At 46.3% G+C, this 16757-nt stretch overlaps 1 protein-coding gene across 4 annotated transcripts in view; it reads right to left on the reverse strand.

Moving 5' to 3' along the window:
* Nucleotides 1-15256, reverse strand: part of eml6 (EMAP like 6) — a 31357-nt gene extending 16101 nt beyond the window's left edge. For all 4 annotated transcript variants that reach the window (XR_003674608.1, XR_003674627.1, XM_028453917.1 and 1 more), the window contains exons 1-27: nucleotides 15030-15256; nucleotides 14522-14768; nucleotides 13729-13888; nucleotides 13556-13654; nucleotides 13357-13425; nucleotides 12999-13184; nucleotides 12800-12935; nucleotides 12534-12735; nucleotides 12332-12469; nucleotides 11759-12012; nucleotides 8289-8498; nucleotides 7271-7438; nucleotides 6904-7010; nucleotides 6151-6251; nucleotides 5884-6070; nucleotides 5699-5804; nucleotides 5527-5620; nucleotides 5332-5432; nucleotides 5021-5223; nucleotides 4848-4959; nucleotides 4645-4772; nucleotides 4446-4587; nucleotides 1996-2148; nucleotides 1731-1862; nucleotides 1467-1555; nucleotides 1231-1398; nucleotides 953-1154 (exon numbers count right to left, since the gene is read on the reverse strand). Coding sequence is in view for 2 of the 4 variants with exons in the window: in XM_028453917.1 (XP_028309718.1) it covers nucleotides 953-1154; nucleotides 1231-1398; nucleotides 1467-1555; nucleotides 1731-1862; nucleotides 1996-2148; nucleotides 4446-4587; nucleotides 4645-4772; nucleotides 4848-4959; nucleotides 5021-5223; nucleotides 5332-5432; nucleotides 5527-5620; nucleotides 5699-5804; nucleotides 5884-6070; nucleotides 6151-6251; nucleotides 6904-7010; nucleotides 7271-7438; nucleotides 8289-8498; nucleotides 11759-12012; nucleotides 12332-12469; nucleotides 12534-12735; nucleotides 12800-12935; nucleotides 12999-13184; nucleotides 13357-13425; nucleotides 13556-13654; nucleotides 13729-13888; nucleotides 14522-14715 (3841 nt within the window). In the remaining 2 variants the exon portion in view is untranslated. The remainder of the gene's footprint in view (nucleotides 1-952; nucleotides 1155-1230; nucleotides 1399-1466; nucleotides 1556-1730; nucleotides 1863-1995; nucleotides 2149-4445; nucleotides 4588-4644; nucleotides 4773-4847; nucleotides 4960-5020; nucleotides 5224-5331; nucleotides 5433-5526; nucleotides 5621-5698; nucleotides 5805-5883; nucleotides 6071-6150; nucleotides 6252-6903; nucleotides 7011-7270; nucleotides 7439-8288; nucleotides 8499-11758; nucleotides 12013-12331; nucleotides 12470-12533; nucleotides 12736-12799; nucleotides 12936-12998; nucleotides 13185-13356; nucleotides 13426-13555; nucleotides 13655-13728; nucleotides 13889-14521; nucleotides 14769-15029) is intronic.
* Between the last annotated feature and the right edge of the window lie 1501 nt (nucleotides 15257-16757).

Raw genomic sequence — 16757 nt, forward strand, 5'->3', positions numbered from 1 at the left:
GGTGTACTACAGCTGGCAGGCCCAACACCTGAGCTAACCTGGCTACAATCACAGCTACCCTGGTTTTTGCCTTGGTTGCCTGGAATACAGCCAACCAGGCTTCCACTACTTGGGCTACAGCTAACAGGGCCTCCACCACCTTGGCTCCAGCTAACCGGGCCACTAACACCTGGGCTCCAGCTAACCGGGCCTCCACCACCTGGGTTACAGCTAACCGGGCCTCCACCACCTGGGCTACAGCTAACCGGGCCTCCACCACCTTGGCTCCAGCTAACCGGGCCACTACCATCTGGGCTCCAGCTAACCGGGCCACTACCATCTGGGCTCCAGCTAACTGGGCCACTACCATCTGGGCTCCAGCTAACCGGGCCTCCACCACCTGGGCTCCAGCTAACCGGGCCACTACCATCTGGGCTCCAGCTAACCGGGCCACTACCACCTGGACTACAGCTAACCGGGCCTTCACCACCTGGACTACAGCTAACCGGGCCACTACCACCTGGACTACAGCTAACCGGGCAAAAATAAAAAAAAGGTTAGAAATTCTCAAAAAATATCGGACATCTAAGATATTTCACACACTTAATCAGGCAAAGACAATCTGGGATCCGCAAGCCAAACCAAAAGGCCTAACCCTACTACTAGTTTACTGGGGTAATAGGTTACAGAGGTACTAGTTTACTGGGGTAATAGGTTACAGAGGTACTAGTTTACTAAGGTACTAGGTTTCTGGGGTACTAGGTTACTGAGGTACTAGGTTACTAAGGTACTAGGTTTCTGGGGTACTAGGTTACTGAGGTACTAGGTTTCTGGGGTACTAGGTTATTGAGGTACTAGGTTACTGAGGTACTCGGTTATTGAGGTACTAGGTTTCTGGGGTACTAGGTTACTGAGGTACTAGGTTACTGAGGTAGTCGGTTACTGAGGTACTAGTTTACTGGCAGGTCTTTACCTCCGTCCTCCTCGGTGTCGTCATCAGACTCCTCGCTGTCTACAGCCTTGTTCTCCTTGTGGCCCGGGGGTTCTCTGGTCCAGATCATCAGCGCGGTGTCAGCTCCGCCCACCGACAGCAGGGTGAAGTCATCGTTGGACCAGCGCACATTGGTCACGTTGGTGCTGTGAGCCACATACTTCTTAAACTTGGCAAACTGGCCCTAAGGAGAGTTTGGACAGGGACACTGCAGACCAGAACCAGAACCAGAACCAGGGTATACCATGTGGGCGTCTCACCCTGGAGGGGAAGCTGAAGAGCTTCAGGAAGCCAAAGTCGTCTCCAGTGGCCAGGAGCTGGTGGTCTTTGGTGAGGGAGGCTGCGTTGACAAAGCTGAGCGTGGGCCAGATGCCCTCACAGGTGGGCCCGAGGACCGAGGTCCAGGAGGCCCAGTCCAGCTTCTCCACCTGCACACACAGAGTCCATCAGTCTTGTCACCTGTGCTAAGGGGGCGGAGCCTCAGTGGACATCTGACCTCTACCACGCTGATGTTCTGTCTGCGTCCTCGAGGAGCCTCGAAGAACAGCTGCTCTTTAGCTGCTGTGTTGACCTGCAGCAGCTTCCCTGTACACACACACAGCCAATCAGAACACCCCTGGTCCAGGTCCTGGTACGTCTGTCTGATTTCTGATAGGCTGACCAGAGCATGTGACCTGCCTGGTAGTGACTATAACTATAGCCAATAACAATCCTTTTATTGAATGTGTGTGTGTGTGTGTATGTGTGTATGTGTGTATACCTCGTGTGTCCCAGTCCAGATGCGTGATACATCCAGCTGCTCCTTTACAGATTCCAACTCTCTTACTGGTCAGAACGTTGTAGATGTCCACGAAGGAGTCATGTGACGCCACGGCGAGATACTTTCCAGCATCTAAAACATCCAGCACACATCCATCATTCATCAATCAACATCCAACATACATACATCCTCCATCCATCATTCATCCATCCATTGTCCACCCATCCATCCAACATCCATCCATCAGTGTGCTGTGTTCAGGTACCCTGGGAGAAGCGGATGTCTGAGATCAGTTCTCTGCGATGGTGAAACGTCACCATATCCTCCAACGTGTCTGCGTTCACCACCAGGAAACTACCGTCATTCAGACCCACAGCCAACGCTTTACCATCAGGAGAGAAGGAGCAGCAGCGCCCGCCTAACACACACACACACACACACACACACACACATAATAAAACACACACATTATAAAACACACACACATTATAAAACACACAAACACACATAATAAAACACACACATAATAAAACACACACATTATAAAACACACACACACACACATTATCAAACACACATAATAAAACAGACACATTATAAAACACACACACACAATAAAACACACACATTATAAAACACACACACACACATAATAAAACACACACATTATAAAACACACACACACATAATAAAACACACACACACACACACACATTATAAAACACACACACACACATTATAAAACACACAAACACACATAATAAAACACACACACACACATAATAAAACACACACATTATAAAACACACACACACACACACACATTATAAAACACACACACACACACACACATTATAAAACACACACGCACACACACATTAATACTAAAACACACACACACACATTATAAAACACACAAACACACATAATAAAACACACACATTATAAAACACACACACACACGCACATAATAAAACACACACATTATAAAACACACACACACACACATTATAAAACACACAAACACACATAATAAAACACACACATTATAAAACACACACACACACACACACATTATAAAACACACAAACACACATAATAAAACACACACATAATAAAACACACACATTATAAAACACACACACACACACATTATCAAACACACATAATAAAACACACACACATTATAAAACACACACACACACACACATTATAAAACACACACACACACACACACAAACACACACACACACACACACAAAAAAACACACACAAAAAAACACACACACACACACACACACACACACACACACACATTATAAAACACACACGCACACACACATTATAAAACACACACACACACATTATAAAACACACAAACACACATAATAAAACACACACATTATAAAACACACACACACACACACAATAAAACACACACATTATAAAACACACACACACACACATAAAACACACAAACACACAAAAAAAAACACACACACAAAAAAACACACACACACACACACACATAAAACACACAAACACACATAAAAAACACACACACACACACAAAAAACACACACACACACATTATCAAACACACAAACACACATAATAAAACACACACACACACATAAAAAAACACACACACACACATAATAAAACACACACACACACACACATTATAAAACACACACACACACATATTATAAAACACACACACACATTATAAAACACACACACACACACATAATAAAACACACACATTATAAAACACACACACACACACACATTATAAAACACACACACACACACACACATTATAAAACACACGCACACACACACACATTATAAAACACACACACACACACATTATAAAACACACAAACACACATAATAAAACACACACATTATAAAACACACACACACACGCACATAATAAAACACACACATTATAAAACACACACACACACACACATTATAAAACACACAAACACACACACACACACACATAATAAAACACACACATTATAAAACACACACACACACATTATAAAACACACAAACACACATAATAAAACACACACATAATAAAACACACACATTATAAAACACACACACACACACATTATCAAACACACATAATAAAACAGACACATTATAAAACACACACACACAATAAAACACACACATTATAAAACACACACACACATAATAAAACACACACATTATAAAACACACACACACATAATAAAACACACACACACACACACATTATAAAACACACACACACACACATTATAAAACACACAAACACACATAATAAAACACACACATTATAAAACACACACACACACACACACATTATAAAACACACACACACATTATAAAACACACACGCACACACACATTATAAAACACACGCACACACACACATTATAAAACACACACACACACACATTATAAAACACACAAACACACATAATAAAACACACACATTATAAAACACGCACACACACGCACATAATAAAACACACACATTATAAAACACACACACACACATAATAAAACACACACATAATAAAACACACACATTATAAAACACATATAATAAAACACACACATTATAAAACACACACACACACGCACATAATAAAACACACACATTATAAAACACACACACACACACATTATAAAACACACGCACACACTGACCTTTCTTCAGTTTGCGTACCGCTACCATGCGGTGATTGGTCGATAGTTCCCAGATTCTCAAAGTTTTGTCGTCACTGACGGTGGCACAGATGGGCAGCAGAGGGTGGGCAGCCAGACCCCACACCTCACCCTCCATGTGACCCTGCACACACACACACATGTGGACACAGGTAACACACACACAGGTGTGCGTCCTCACCTGGACCAGCAGGGTCATGGGGCCGCTCTTATCGATCTCCAGGATTTCTCCGTTCTTTGTTCCCAGGAGGATCCGACTGTGACCCAGAGTGATGGCTCTGATGGACGGGTTGTCCTCCAGCAGCAGACCTGAAGACACAGCAGGGGAGTGAGAGAGAGGATAGAATAGCTGGGGGTGATAGAGGACAGAACAGCAGGACAGACCTTTGGAGGAGGGGGACAGGGCTGTTCTCTTAATGGCGTACGTCTTCAAACATCTCTCAAACATGTCGTCCCAAAGTTCTACGATCCCGTCCTTTCCTCCGCTCACAAAACCCTGATCAGAGACAGAAGAAGAAGATGTGTCTCCATGTGTCCATGTGTCCATGAGGTCTCACCTTGTCCAGGGAGCACATGGCAAACACAGGCCCATCATGAGCTTTAACGGTCTTGATGAGCGTGGTGTCCTTCCAGATGAACACATCTCCATTGGTAGCTCCAGAGAACAGAAGGTCCTCAGAGCGCCCGTAGCAGGCAGACATCATCGTCTCTTGCTTCGCGAGGTTCCCAAATATCCCCCGTTTGAAGGTGAGCCCGCCTCCTGGGGACAGAAGGACTGGTGAGACCAGCAGTTCTCACTGGAACCTACAGGAACCCACAGGAACCTACCCAAGGGAACCCGGGTCAGTGGGTCAGTGGATGTATTCACCTGAGTGCTGCCAGAACTTAATGTGTTTGATTCCCACGGTCACCAGTTTGTCCATCCTGTACGGGTTACTCTTCACCACAAAGATCTTGTCTTTATGTCCCCTGAAAAATAGACAGACCTGGACCTCAGAGACACCTGAGGAACAACTGAGAGAACACCTGAGGGGAAACCTGAGGGAACAACTGCCGTCCTCACCTGGCCTTGGCCAGACGTTCTCCTTTCTTCCAGTCCCAGATGACGATGGAGTGATACTCATCGATTCCCACAGAAATCAGACTCTTCCCATCAGCTACAACAACAACAACACACCACGGTTAAAGCTGCAGCAGTGACACTGTGTGGTGGGGGGAGGGGCTACAGGGCCCACCTGTGAAGTCCAGCGCACACACGCCTTTACTGTGGTGGCCCTGGAGCAGAGACACACACTTCAATGTCTGGATGTCCCACACATGGATGGATGGATCCCTGCCCACCTGAGCACACACACACATACACACACCTGATTTTCTTCTGAAGAACACACACTGGAGGAGAGCTGTCTGCGCTGTGTACCTGTGCAGAGGCAGCGTAATCTTTGATTGGATGGACGGTGAGGCTGAGGATGTCGTCATGGTGACCAAGGTAGAAACGCTGCGTGTGCTGCAGACGATTGTAAACAACGGCCACGGCGGCAACGTGGAAAACCACCTCAGCCGTCTGAGTGTAGAACAGGTTGTTACGGCAGTCAAAACCTCGGTACCTGCAACACAACACAGTGTGTGTGTGTGTGTGTGGGAGAGAGAGAATGTGTGTGTGTGTGTGTGTGTGTGTGTGTGTTACCCGTGAACAAACTGCAGACGTAGACCCTCCTCTGGAGCTTTCTGTCGTTTCAGGGAACCAATCAGCTTCTTCCTGAGCTGAGGAAGATCTTCCTTATACACCTACACACACACGCACACACGCACACACGCACACACGCACACACACACACAGGTGGTTTAGTATATTTTATTGTTATTTTGGTAATCATTTCATATGTTTTTGGAGTCATTTTGCATATTTTTGTTGTTGTTTTATGCGTTTGTGTTGTCGTGTTGTGTGTTTTGTGTATTTTTGCTGTCATTTGTGTTTTTGAAGTCATTTTATGTATTTTGTTGTCATTTTGTATGCTTTGCTCTCATTTTGTGTGGTTTTGGAGTCAATTTGTGTTGTAGGAGTAATTTTTGTGTATTTTTGATATTTCATATACTTTTTCAGTTATTTTTCTGTATTTTTGTTTTCGTCCTCTGGGTTTTCGGCATAAATATTGGGTATTTTTCTCTCATTTTGCGCATTTACTATTGGGAGCCGCAAAAAATTAGGCCAAGAGCCGTAGTTGGCCCCCGGGCCGGCAGTTGTCCATGTCTGTTGTAACCCCCCCCCGTCATTTTAAATATTCTGTATGTATTTATTTATATATTTAATGTTAGATCAACGTGTACAATGACCTTATTCACACTGAAAGGTGCCTCTAAATAACACCTATTCTTATTATTACAGCACACAACATTATAACACACACACACACACACACACACACACACACACACACACCTGGCGTTCGTAGCTGGTCTGAGCTTCCTGTTCGATGTCTGAGTCCAGCTCAGGAATGTCTGACACATCGGAGTCCGACTCCCCACTGTTAGAGTCAGCGTAACCTTCTGTGGGAGGGGCATACAGATGAGTGGGAGGGGCTTCAGTGGGTTAGAGGTGAAATCTTTACAGGGCCATCCCTCACCAAACAAGAGCCCCAGTCAGTTTGAATTCCAACTCCCCCCGCCCCTAAAATACTGTATATACATATACACACATATATATATTTACTAGTTAACTAGTAAGTCTGAAGCTAGTTCACTAGTTAACCTGTCGCTCCATCTTGTTAACTACAAGTAGAAAAGCACTAGTGTTGTGTGTCTGTTACCTTGGAGGAGGGGCTCTAACACGCCGTTCATGACACCTTCAGGCAGGAACCTCCACTGGAAGACGGCGTGGTCAGCGCCACCGGTGCTGACGACCCACTGCAGGTCATGTGACCAGCGCACATTGGTCACATGGGCAGAGTGACCGATGTACTTCTTAAACTTAGCACCTGTTAGAAGGAGCAAGTTGTTTCAAATCACTGAAATAACAAATACAACCACATTGTACGTGTTCCAGTATAACCAGTATAACCCAGTATGAACCAGTATGAACCGGTATAATCAGTATAACCAGTATAACCAGTATAACCAGTATAACCAGTATACAGACTGGACTTTCTCTGTGTCATACTCCATCAGCAGGTGCAGCTCTACTGCTGTTCTGATCAAACTGGTGTCTGTGTTAACTGATGAACGGCTAATCACTCCAAAGATCATGTACGATGTAAGCAGAGCCGTTGCAACAACGGAAGTTGAAAATGCTTGACCGTCACGTGATTCATTGACATAACAGGGATTTTCGGTAATTCATGAATAACTGCATTGATTTACAATATTTATACAATACACCGTCATATGTATGTGTATATACTGTACAATATATGTTTATGTAGTTCCATAAATAGTTTATTTTCCTAACGTAAATTAGTTTTAAATATTAGTGTAAACAGCTAGCTTAACTGCTTTTTTGACATTAATTTGGTTAAAAACCATGTTGATATGTATTGTTTACAGGAAGTATTGCTTTGAATTTTCTTTAATGTTTCTAACTTTATCCAGTAACGTTAGCATATCTAGCCTCATCTGTTATCTGCTAATGATGCCTTAATCTACTAGTTTTTTTACCGTTCAAAAGTGCATCACAAACTGTCTAATCTGCTCTAACGTCATTGTGCTGCAATTGTAAACTGCTCACTTCCGGAAAAACAAACCATCTCTATACAGCTCTGGGTATAAGATGAACACTCCTGTAGAGCCAACACTGTGATTGGTCAGAGGCGCACGCACACGCACACACACCTCTCTTCAGACAGGGGAACCTGAGGAGCTTGACCAGGCCCAGGTCATCTCCAGAGACCAGCACGGCGCTGCTGTAGTTAGCATCCACTGAGTTCACATTGGTGCTGTTGGAGTATTTGGACCAGATCCCATTCACCTCTGGACCCAGGACCCCAGTCCACGTCATCCAGTGGATCCCTTTGGCCTCGTCTTTGGAGAGCAGCTTTCCTGCTGTGAAACGCAGTAACACACGCGCACACACACACACCTGGGCTGGTTAACATGGTCGCTACATAAACCATAACACCGTCTGTGTGTGTGAGTATTTGATCATCCTTTTTAGTTCAAGCTCATTGTCAGGTTGTCCCAGGCAAACTTGCCAGAGGCAGCCAGGAGAACCGAGGGAGATATTTGGTCCTACAGAACAGGAAGCGATGGAACAAACCATCCAGGCGGGGCAGACCAGGCAGCAACTTGCAGGGCTTAGCCAGATACCACCTGCTCCTGGTAGACCCCCGGCCAGAAGGCCTAGGGGTCCCCTGGCTGCTTTTCGCCCCCACGTGTCACCAACAACCAGTCCACTGGTAGTCGTGATGCCCGCACAGAGACCACTTTCGGGGCTTTGCTGGCCTGCCCCCCAGACAATTTTGTGCTTCAAAGCCTGTCTAGCCCCCCACTAGGGCCCCAAAGGGGGCCAAAGATTGAGGCCTTGGGGCCGGCGGTGGGGTATTTTTTGCATCAGCAGTTCCAACAGTGGGCTGCTAATGCTTCAGACCAAACAAACCTAAATTGCGCCACCGGCCCCCCACATCCAGCCGGGTCAAAATTATCTCCATCAGCGACCCAGCAAAGGCTTTCTAATTAGACCAGAAGTTGTCCTCCCTCCTAGCCAAAGGTGTCATCGAGCCTGTAGGCCCTCGGTCATGTCAAAGAGGGCTCTACTCACTGGTGGCGTAAAAAAATTGATGGATGTTACCAAATCCTAGACCTCAGAGAGTTGAACAAATATATGAGGGTCATACCTTTCCACATGCTAACCACAGCAGATGTCCTATGAATGGTAGCACATGGGGACTGGTTCACAACCATTGACCTCAAGGGCACAAACTTTCACATCCCAATATCTCAGCAGCACAAGCAGTTTCTGTGCTTTGCTTACCTTGGCCGCCACTGGCAGTTCAGGGTGCTATCCTTCGACCTCCCTTTTGCCCCAAGGGCTTTCACGAGGTATGTGAGGGCAGCCCTTGCACCTCTACAGTCTCGGGTCTGAAAGGTTCTCCCGTACCTGGAAGACTGCCGGATCTGTGTGCCAACCCGGGCCCAGGTGTCCCAAGCCACAGAGCGGCTCCAGTCCCATGTATCTCAACTTGGGCTGAAAGTAAATGTGGAGAAGAGTTGCCTGGTGCCATCCCAGGTCACAAACTTCATTGGGGTGTGCTGTTGGTGGTCTCTGCCCCCTCCCATGCTGCATACCTGCGTGGCTCAGCAGGTGCGCACTTTTGAGCAATCAGCAGAACATCTGACTGTTTGGCATGCTCTTTGCAGCAACGAGAATCAGACAGCACGTGAATAGCAGTACCAGACACTGCATGTTTGGAGGACTTTTCCACTACAAACTGACTCGCTCATTTAAGAAGACACCGCTGGTAAAAGCAAGTTCCTCTGCGAATGTGCTCCATTCACGGTCTTAAATGTTTACGACAATGTTGCATTCAGGGACACTCCGTACTTCTCAAATGTGACCTAGTATGTACTGCCTTTGTTGTAGATTAGATTAAAACATTATTTGGATACAATTTAAGTGCTTAAAAAATATACAACGATGACACTAGCGGTGATGACAACGTAGGAGAAAGTCGCGTACAGGACGTCTCCCGGTGAAAATGTAAATATATCCCTTTATAAAAATGTCTGTTATACAGTTTTCTGTTATTAGATTTATTAATTGTTATTTGTGTTTAAGGTTTTGTATCTAAAGACTGAAGGCATTGCTACTTGCTACAAGAAATGAAAGAAATGCAGGAAAGAAACCTGATGTCTGAGTAAATTCCTGTCAAACGTCTTCTGAGTGGCTTTCTAGTCCTATCAAGTACAGGACAGTTAAAAGAGTACTTGACAATGACAGCAAAACCGGCCCCCCACCGTGTGGACGATATTTTGCACCAGCTCGCCCTATTTGGAGAGGACCGCTGGCTGACCTGTGTCTCCTTCCTCCATCTTTTGGGCAAGCTAACATCAATCTTGGGGTAGTTCCTCTGGGCTTGCTGTTGCTGCACCCACTGCAGAAGTGGCTGAACAGCTTCCTCTTAGATGCCAAGTGGCACAGGTGCAAGAAGCTCAAGGTGTCACAGCAGTGTCTCTGCACCCTGGCTCCGTGGAGGGACAGGGCCTACATGCTCAGAGGCATCCCTATAGGCTCTGTTCCATCTCATAGGGGGATTGTTACCACAGATGCATGCCCCTCAGAATGGGGTGCAGTGTGGCAGAGCAGGATAGCCCATGGGCGGTGGCCTGTGGAAGACCGAGGTGCACACATCAATGTGTTGGAGCGGCATGCACTTCACCTGGGTCTCAGGCACTTCTTGCCAAACCTGAGGGAAAAGCATGTCCTTGTGCGGTCAGACAATACATCAACAGTGTATCACATAAACCATCAGGGCGGCACCAAGCTTAAACGGCTGCTAAAAGTGTGGGAGCTCCTCACATGGGCAGCCCCCCCGCTTGATCAGCCTATGCGCAATGCATATACTGGGAGAGCAGAACCACTTGGCTGACTTCCTCTCCCGTCAGAAACCTCTGTAAGGGGAGTGGTACCTCCACCCGGAGGTGAAGAACATTATATGGAGCCTATTCGGCAGAACAGAAGTGGACCTCTTTGCCTCAGAGCATTTGACCAACTGCCCTCTGTGGTTCTCCTTGGCGGAGACAACCAGTCCTTTTGGCCACGACACATTGGCTCATCCTTGGCCAGATGGCCTCTTGTATGCCTTCCGTCCATTTCCTCTGATTCGGCTGGTACTCCACAGGCTCCTTCAGGAGGGCCACAGTATCCTGCTTGTAGCTCCCTTCTAGCCAGGGAGGAGCTAGTTCCCGCTGCTGCACGGCCTCTACTGAGACGCACCGTGGCCCCTTCCCGGCAGGAGGGATATCCTGTCCCAACTACCAGGGCAGATCTGGAACCTTAATCCGCAATGCCTTCGACTATACTGAATGCTCAGCTACATCTACTTTCCTCCAGTACAAGAACAGTTGGAAATTGTTTTCCGTCTGGTGTACAAGGCGGGATGAGGACCCGGTGCAGGTACTGTGCCAACTAATAAATTAAATACTGTAAACTATGTGTGTGAAGGTTTATAAAGAGGATCAACATGTGAAACAATGAAGGAGGTGCAACCCCCCCTGCTGGGACGATCCTCCTGTGCTAAACAGGGTTGGAGCATTCTTAGAACTGAAGAATGTTCTGTTTCTGGTTCAGGACCTGAAGCGGGTACCTGGCATCCTAAAGAAGAGCCGCTCTCCAGTGCCATCGTTGGTCTGCAGGAAGCGGCTGTCCACTGACCAATCCAGGTGAGTGATGAAGGAGGCGGAACGACACTCGCCTACCTTCTTATAACGCTGAGCCACAGCGTAGACATCCACCAAACCGTCGTTGGAACCCACGGCCAAGTAGGTACCATCAGGGGAGAACTTCAGCTCATGAATTACCTCCTTCCTGTCCTTGATGTGGACCACCTCCGTCATGTCCCTGTGGGAAGGAGGACAGTCTGTAGAGGACAGTCTATAGAAAACAATCTGTAGAGAACAGTCTGTAGAGAACAGCTTATAGTGGACAGTCTGTAGAGGACAGTCTGTAGAGAACAGCTTATAGTGGACAGTCTGTAGAGGACAGTCTGTAAAGAACAGTCTGTAGAGAACAGTCTGTAGAGAACAGTCTATAGAGAACAGTCTGTAGAGAACAGTCTATAGAGGACAGCCTGTAAAGAACAGTCTATAGAGAACAGTCTGTAGAGGACAGTCTGTAGACAACAGTTTATAGAAAACAGACTGTAGAGGACAGTCTGTACCTGACTCTGAGGACAGTGAAGGATCCGTCCTTCATCCCTAAGGCGAGCTGAGAGCCGTCGTTGTTGAAGGAAACACTTCGTACGGCTTCTTCCATGTTACAGCGAGCCAAGAGGGTGTGGTCAAGGAGGCTCCACAACCTGAGGGACAGACAGAGGACAGGCAGGTGAGTGATGGACGTGTGCCCTCTCTGAGGGTCAGTACCTGACTGAGCGGTCGTCGCTGCCAGTAACAGCCACAGGTTGTTTGGGGTGCAAGTCCAACGCCCACAGCTCCCCCTCACTGTGGCTCTGCATCAGCAGCACTGGTTTGTCTCTGTCCCTCACCATCACCTCAAAGATCTCTGAGTCCTGGGTACCGGCCACGATACGATCGGCACGCCAACACACGCTACGGATGGACAGACCTGACACACACACACACACCGTGAGCTGAAGTAAAGGCTGAGGGGCCCTCCCGTGACCTCTGACCTTTGTAGCCTTGCTCCGCCTCCCTCAGGTCGATCTTGGTAATTGGTTTAAAGTCCCCGTCCCACAGGCGGATACATCCGTCTCTTCCTCCAGTGGCGAAGCCCTCGTCACAGGCGTGCATGCTGAAGATTCCTGCCTGTGGGTGAGAGGAGGTCATGTGACTGGCTCAGAGGAAATGCCTCAGGACACTGGCTCCTACCCCGTGAGCTGCCTGCACCGTGCGGACCAGCGCCACGCCTTTCCACACATACACGTCGCCATTCAGAGCCCCAGAGTACGTCAGCTCGTCTTTGGCCGCAGAGACGCACAGGATGGTTTGAAGGTCGCCCGTTTTACCAAAGATCCCTCGCTTTGGAGTCAGAGCGTTTCCACACAGGGTCCAGAACTGGAACACACGTGCACACACACACACACGCGGGATGAAACACACACACACACACACACACACACACACACACACACACACACACACACACACACACACACACACACACACACACACACACACACACACACACACACACACACACACACAATGATCTGATGGATGAACTAACCTTGATGTGTTTAACTCCACAGCTGACCAACCTACAGGACTGAAGAGGATCCCAACACACATCAAAGATCTGTGGACACACACACACAGTCAGTACACACACACACACACACACACAGTCAGTACACACACACACACACGCACGCACGCACGCACGCACGCACGCACGCACGCACGCACGCACGCACGCACGCACTTACTCTGTCAGAGTGTCCCGTTGCCGTGGCGATAACCCGTCCTCTCCTCCAGTCCCAAACACACACGGTGTTCTTGGCATCCAGACCGATTGATGCGAGTCGCTATGATAACCACAGGAAACACAGGTGTGTGTCAGTGTGTGTGCGTGTGTGTGTGTGTGTGTGTGTGTCCTCACCTGTCCGTCGTTGTCAAAGGTGAGACAGGCCACTCCGTGTGTGTGAGCGTCTCTGAGGATGGACACAGTCTGCATAGAATAACTGTCCCAGATACACACGAACGGATCCTTCCCCACCTGACCTGTAGCCACCTGGACCTTATCAGGATGGAGAGCCAGGCTACACACACACACACACACACACACACACACACACACACACACACACACAACAATGAGGAGGAGGGGTACATACAGGGGACTGATGGAGTACTTCACTACTTGATCTAACAACCAGCTGACCCCCCCCCCCCCAGTCCTCATCCAGGGCCATGAAGTGTATGGTCCACATCATATCAGTACCGCGGGGGGGGGGGGGGGGGGGGGGGGGGGGGGGGGGGGGGGGTCATATTCATACCAGAGTGGAGTCAGGGTGTCCTCTGCTCTATGCAGTGGTAGGCTGGTGGGGGTGGGGGGGAAGGTGAGGAAGTCCTTCTTTGTGGTTGGACTGGACCTGGACTCATGGCAACAGTAGCTGAGAGGAGGACCAGAGACAGAACCCCCACCTCCCCAAACCCCCACCTCTCCCCTCTATATGAGGAGCTGTGGATCATCAACAGCCATTTTTCCATTTTTTTTTTTTCAATTTTAGGCCGTTGGTACCAATCAAGGACTTGTCCCCCCCCCCCCCCCCCCCACACACACACACCACACACACACGCACACACACACACACACACACACACACACACACACACACACACACACACACACACACACACACACACACGCACACACGCACACACACACACACCTGATGATGTCATCACTGTGTCCCAGGTAGAACCTCTGCGCGTGCTCGCGGCTGTTGAAGACCACGCCCACTCCTCCTACGAAGTAGACCAGCTCCTTGGAGGCGGTGTAGAACAGGTTGTTCCTACATTGGTGACCCCGGTACCCGTGGATCCACTCCAGCCTCAGCTGGCACCGAGGGGCCGTTTTATCCATCCTCACACACGCTGCTGCTCTAGGACTACAGCTCCCATCATGCCCTGCGGCCTCTGAGCACACAGGGATTAATCAGAATGAAGATGATAATAATAATGATGATGCGATGGTCAGAGCCACAGCACACCTCACACTCGAATCTGATCACATACCTGAAACAATCGGATTTATTGAACATGAAAAGAAAACAAATCATTTAATCCGATTCAAAGCATCAGCTCTGATTCAATGACTGAAATCTGGCTTTAATGCGATATCTGATCCAATTGTAAATTATAACAAACATCAATCTGATTGAACGAGCTTTCATTAACCTATGATCGGACTCGATTCTGGTGTCCGGACCACTGATCCGATCCTCTGCCGTTTCCTCCGTCCTCAGGATGATCGGATTACTCTGGAGCTGCAGCCCAGTGACGAACCGATGATCGGATCAGAGATGTCAGTCCGAACCGGACCGAGCCGCGGGTTCAGTGGGACATCAACGGGAGAATTAACGAGAATCCCGGAGAATCACCGACAGCATCAAGATGGAAAGATCTACAAGGCTCTTCTTTTGAAAAGTTTCAAAATAAAACATAAATCTTGGTTAAAATGAACCTTTCTTTCCTGATCATTTCACCTGATCCTCTAAAACTATTGTGTATGAATATTTTAATGTTTAATAATACTTACTGATATTCATAGTGAGACTGTTGAGCTTTTATTTTGACATGTGAGCAAACACAGACTCAGGATTCTGGAGTTTGGTCACATTAGATTTAGTTTAAAAGTCTACAATAAAAGTAAAGACTTTTGTAAAACTTATTTTTGATTTAGGAAAAACATTTCTTTCATAATGTAAAAATGCAACGTTTTTCACATCAAAAAATTTAAAATTGTTATTTTACAATCTAAACTTTCAGCTAAAATCTACAAACTTGTGAAAAATGTATTTAGAGTGACCTCTGATTTATTTTGGTTTGTTCAGAACTTCACTGTCAATGTTGTCTATTGGGTTTATTATTAATAATAATCCCACTTTAATTTTGAAAGCTGCAGTCTCAGGTTCCGGTCTGTAATGCTCTTACACGCTGACGGCAGAGCGCGCTGAGCCGTGGTGCATGCTGGGAGTCGTAGTGCTTACAAAACAATTTAAGAATAGAATAAAAATCATTTTAAATGAACACGTCAAATGTTTGTCTTATTTATGAAATTGAAATTTAAAAAATAAACAAAAAACTAACGTAGAAAACCGGCACCGGCAGACCCCTGAGACCCTGTGAGACAGGAGCAAGTGGGTTTGAAAATGGATAGATAAATTCATTTCATTTTTCATTTTATTATTTATTTCATTCATTAAAAAAAAATGCAACAACAGCATTTACACGAATGAAAAGGAGCAGAAAGAAGTAAAAACTTATAATGTCTACAATAATAATATCAACACAAAATTATTTACAGTTCCAGTTCCTTTGAGCGATCTCATGCTTATCAATGATGTCTTATCAATTACAAGACATCAATAGAACTTATAATTACAGAAACACAGAGTGCTTTAAATGTTTACAATAAAACTAATATGTGAATTAATGAGATGCAGAGGACAGCTTTAATGCATTAGGTGTGAAGGGGTGGAGCTTACAGGTACAGGTAATACAGACATGCAGTGAAGTGTCTCCTCAGATTGTCCAATTAAAAATAATTACAAATAAATGAAACAAAAAGCTTGTTCGGTATATAATGTTTATATATATATATATATATATATACACACACACACACACACACACTATAGTCCAGAATATGGATCACATTATGTCAGTGTATTTATGAATCCACTACACAGTTTTATTATATTCACATTTTTTATTTTAATACGTACATTAATGAGTACAGATAACATAAACCATGGGTTTCTTACAAAAGTATTTAAAATAAGTAAATGAAAAGCTAAATCTGTGGAGGCGGGGCTGTGGGCTGAACTAAGGAAGAGAACACAGGAGGGGGAGGAGCTCTGCTGTAGAGCGGTAGGTGATGACGAAATGTCTGAGGTGTCTCTA

Source organism: Gouania willdenowi, chromosome 1 (genome assembly GCF_900634775.1).
Source record: "Gouania willdenowi chromosome 1, fGouWil2.1, whole genome shotgun sequence".
Lineage (NCBI taxonomy): Eukaryota > Metazoa > Chordata > Actinopteri > Blenniiformes > Gobiesocidae > Gouania > Gouania willdenowi.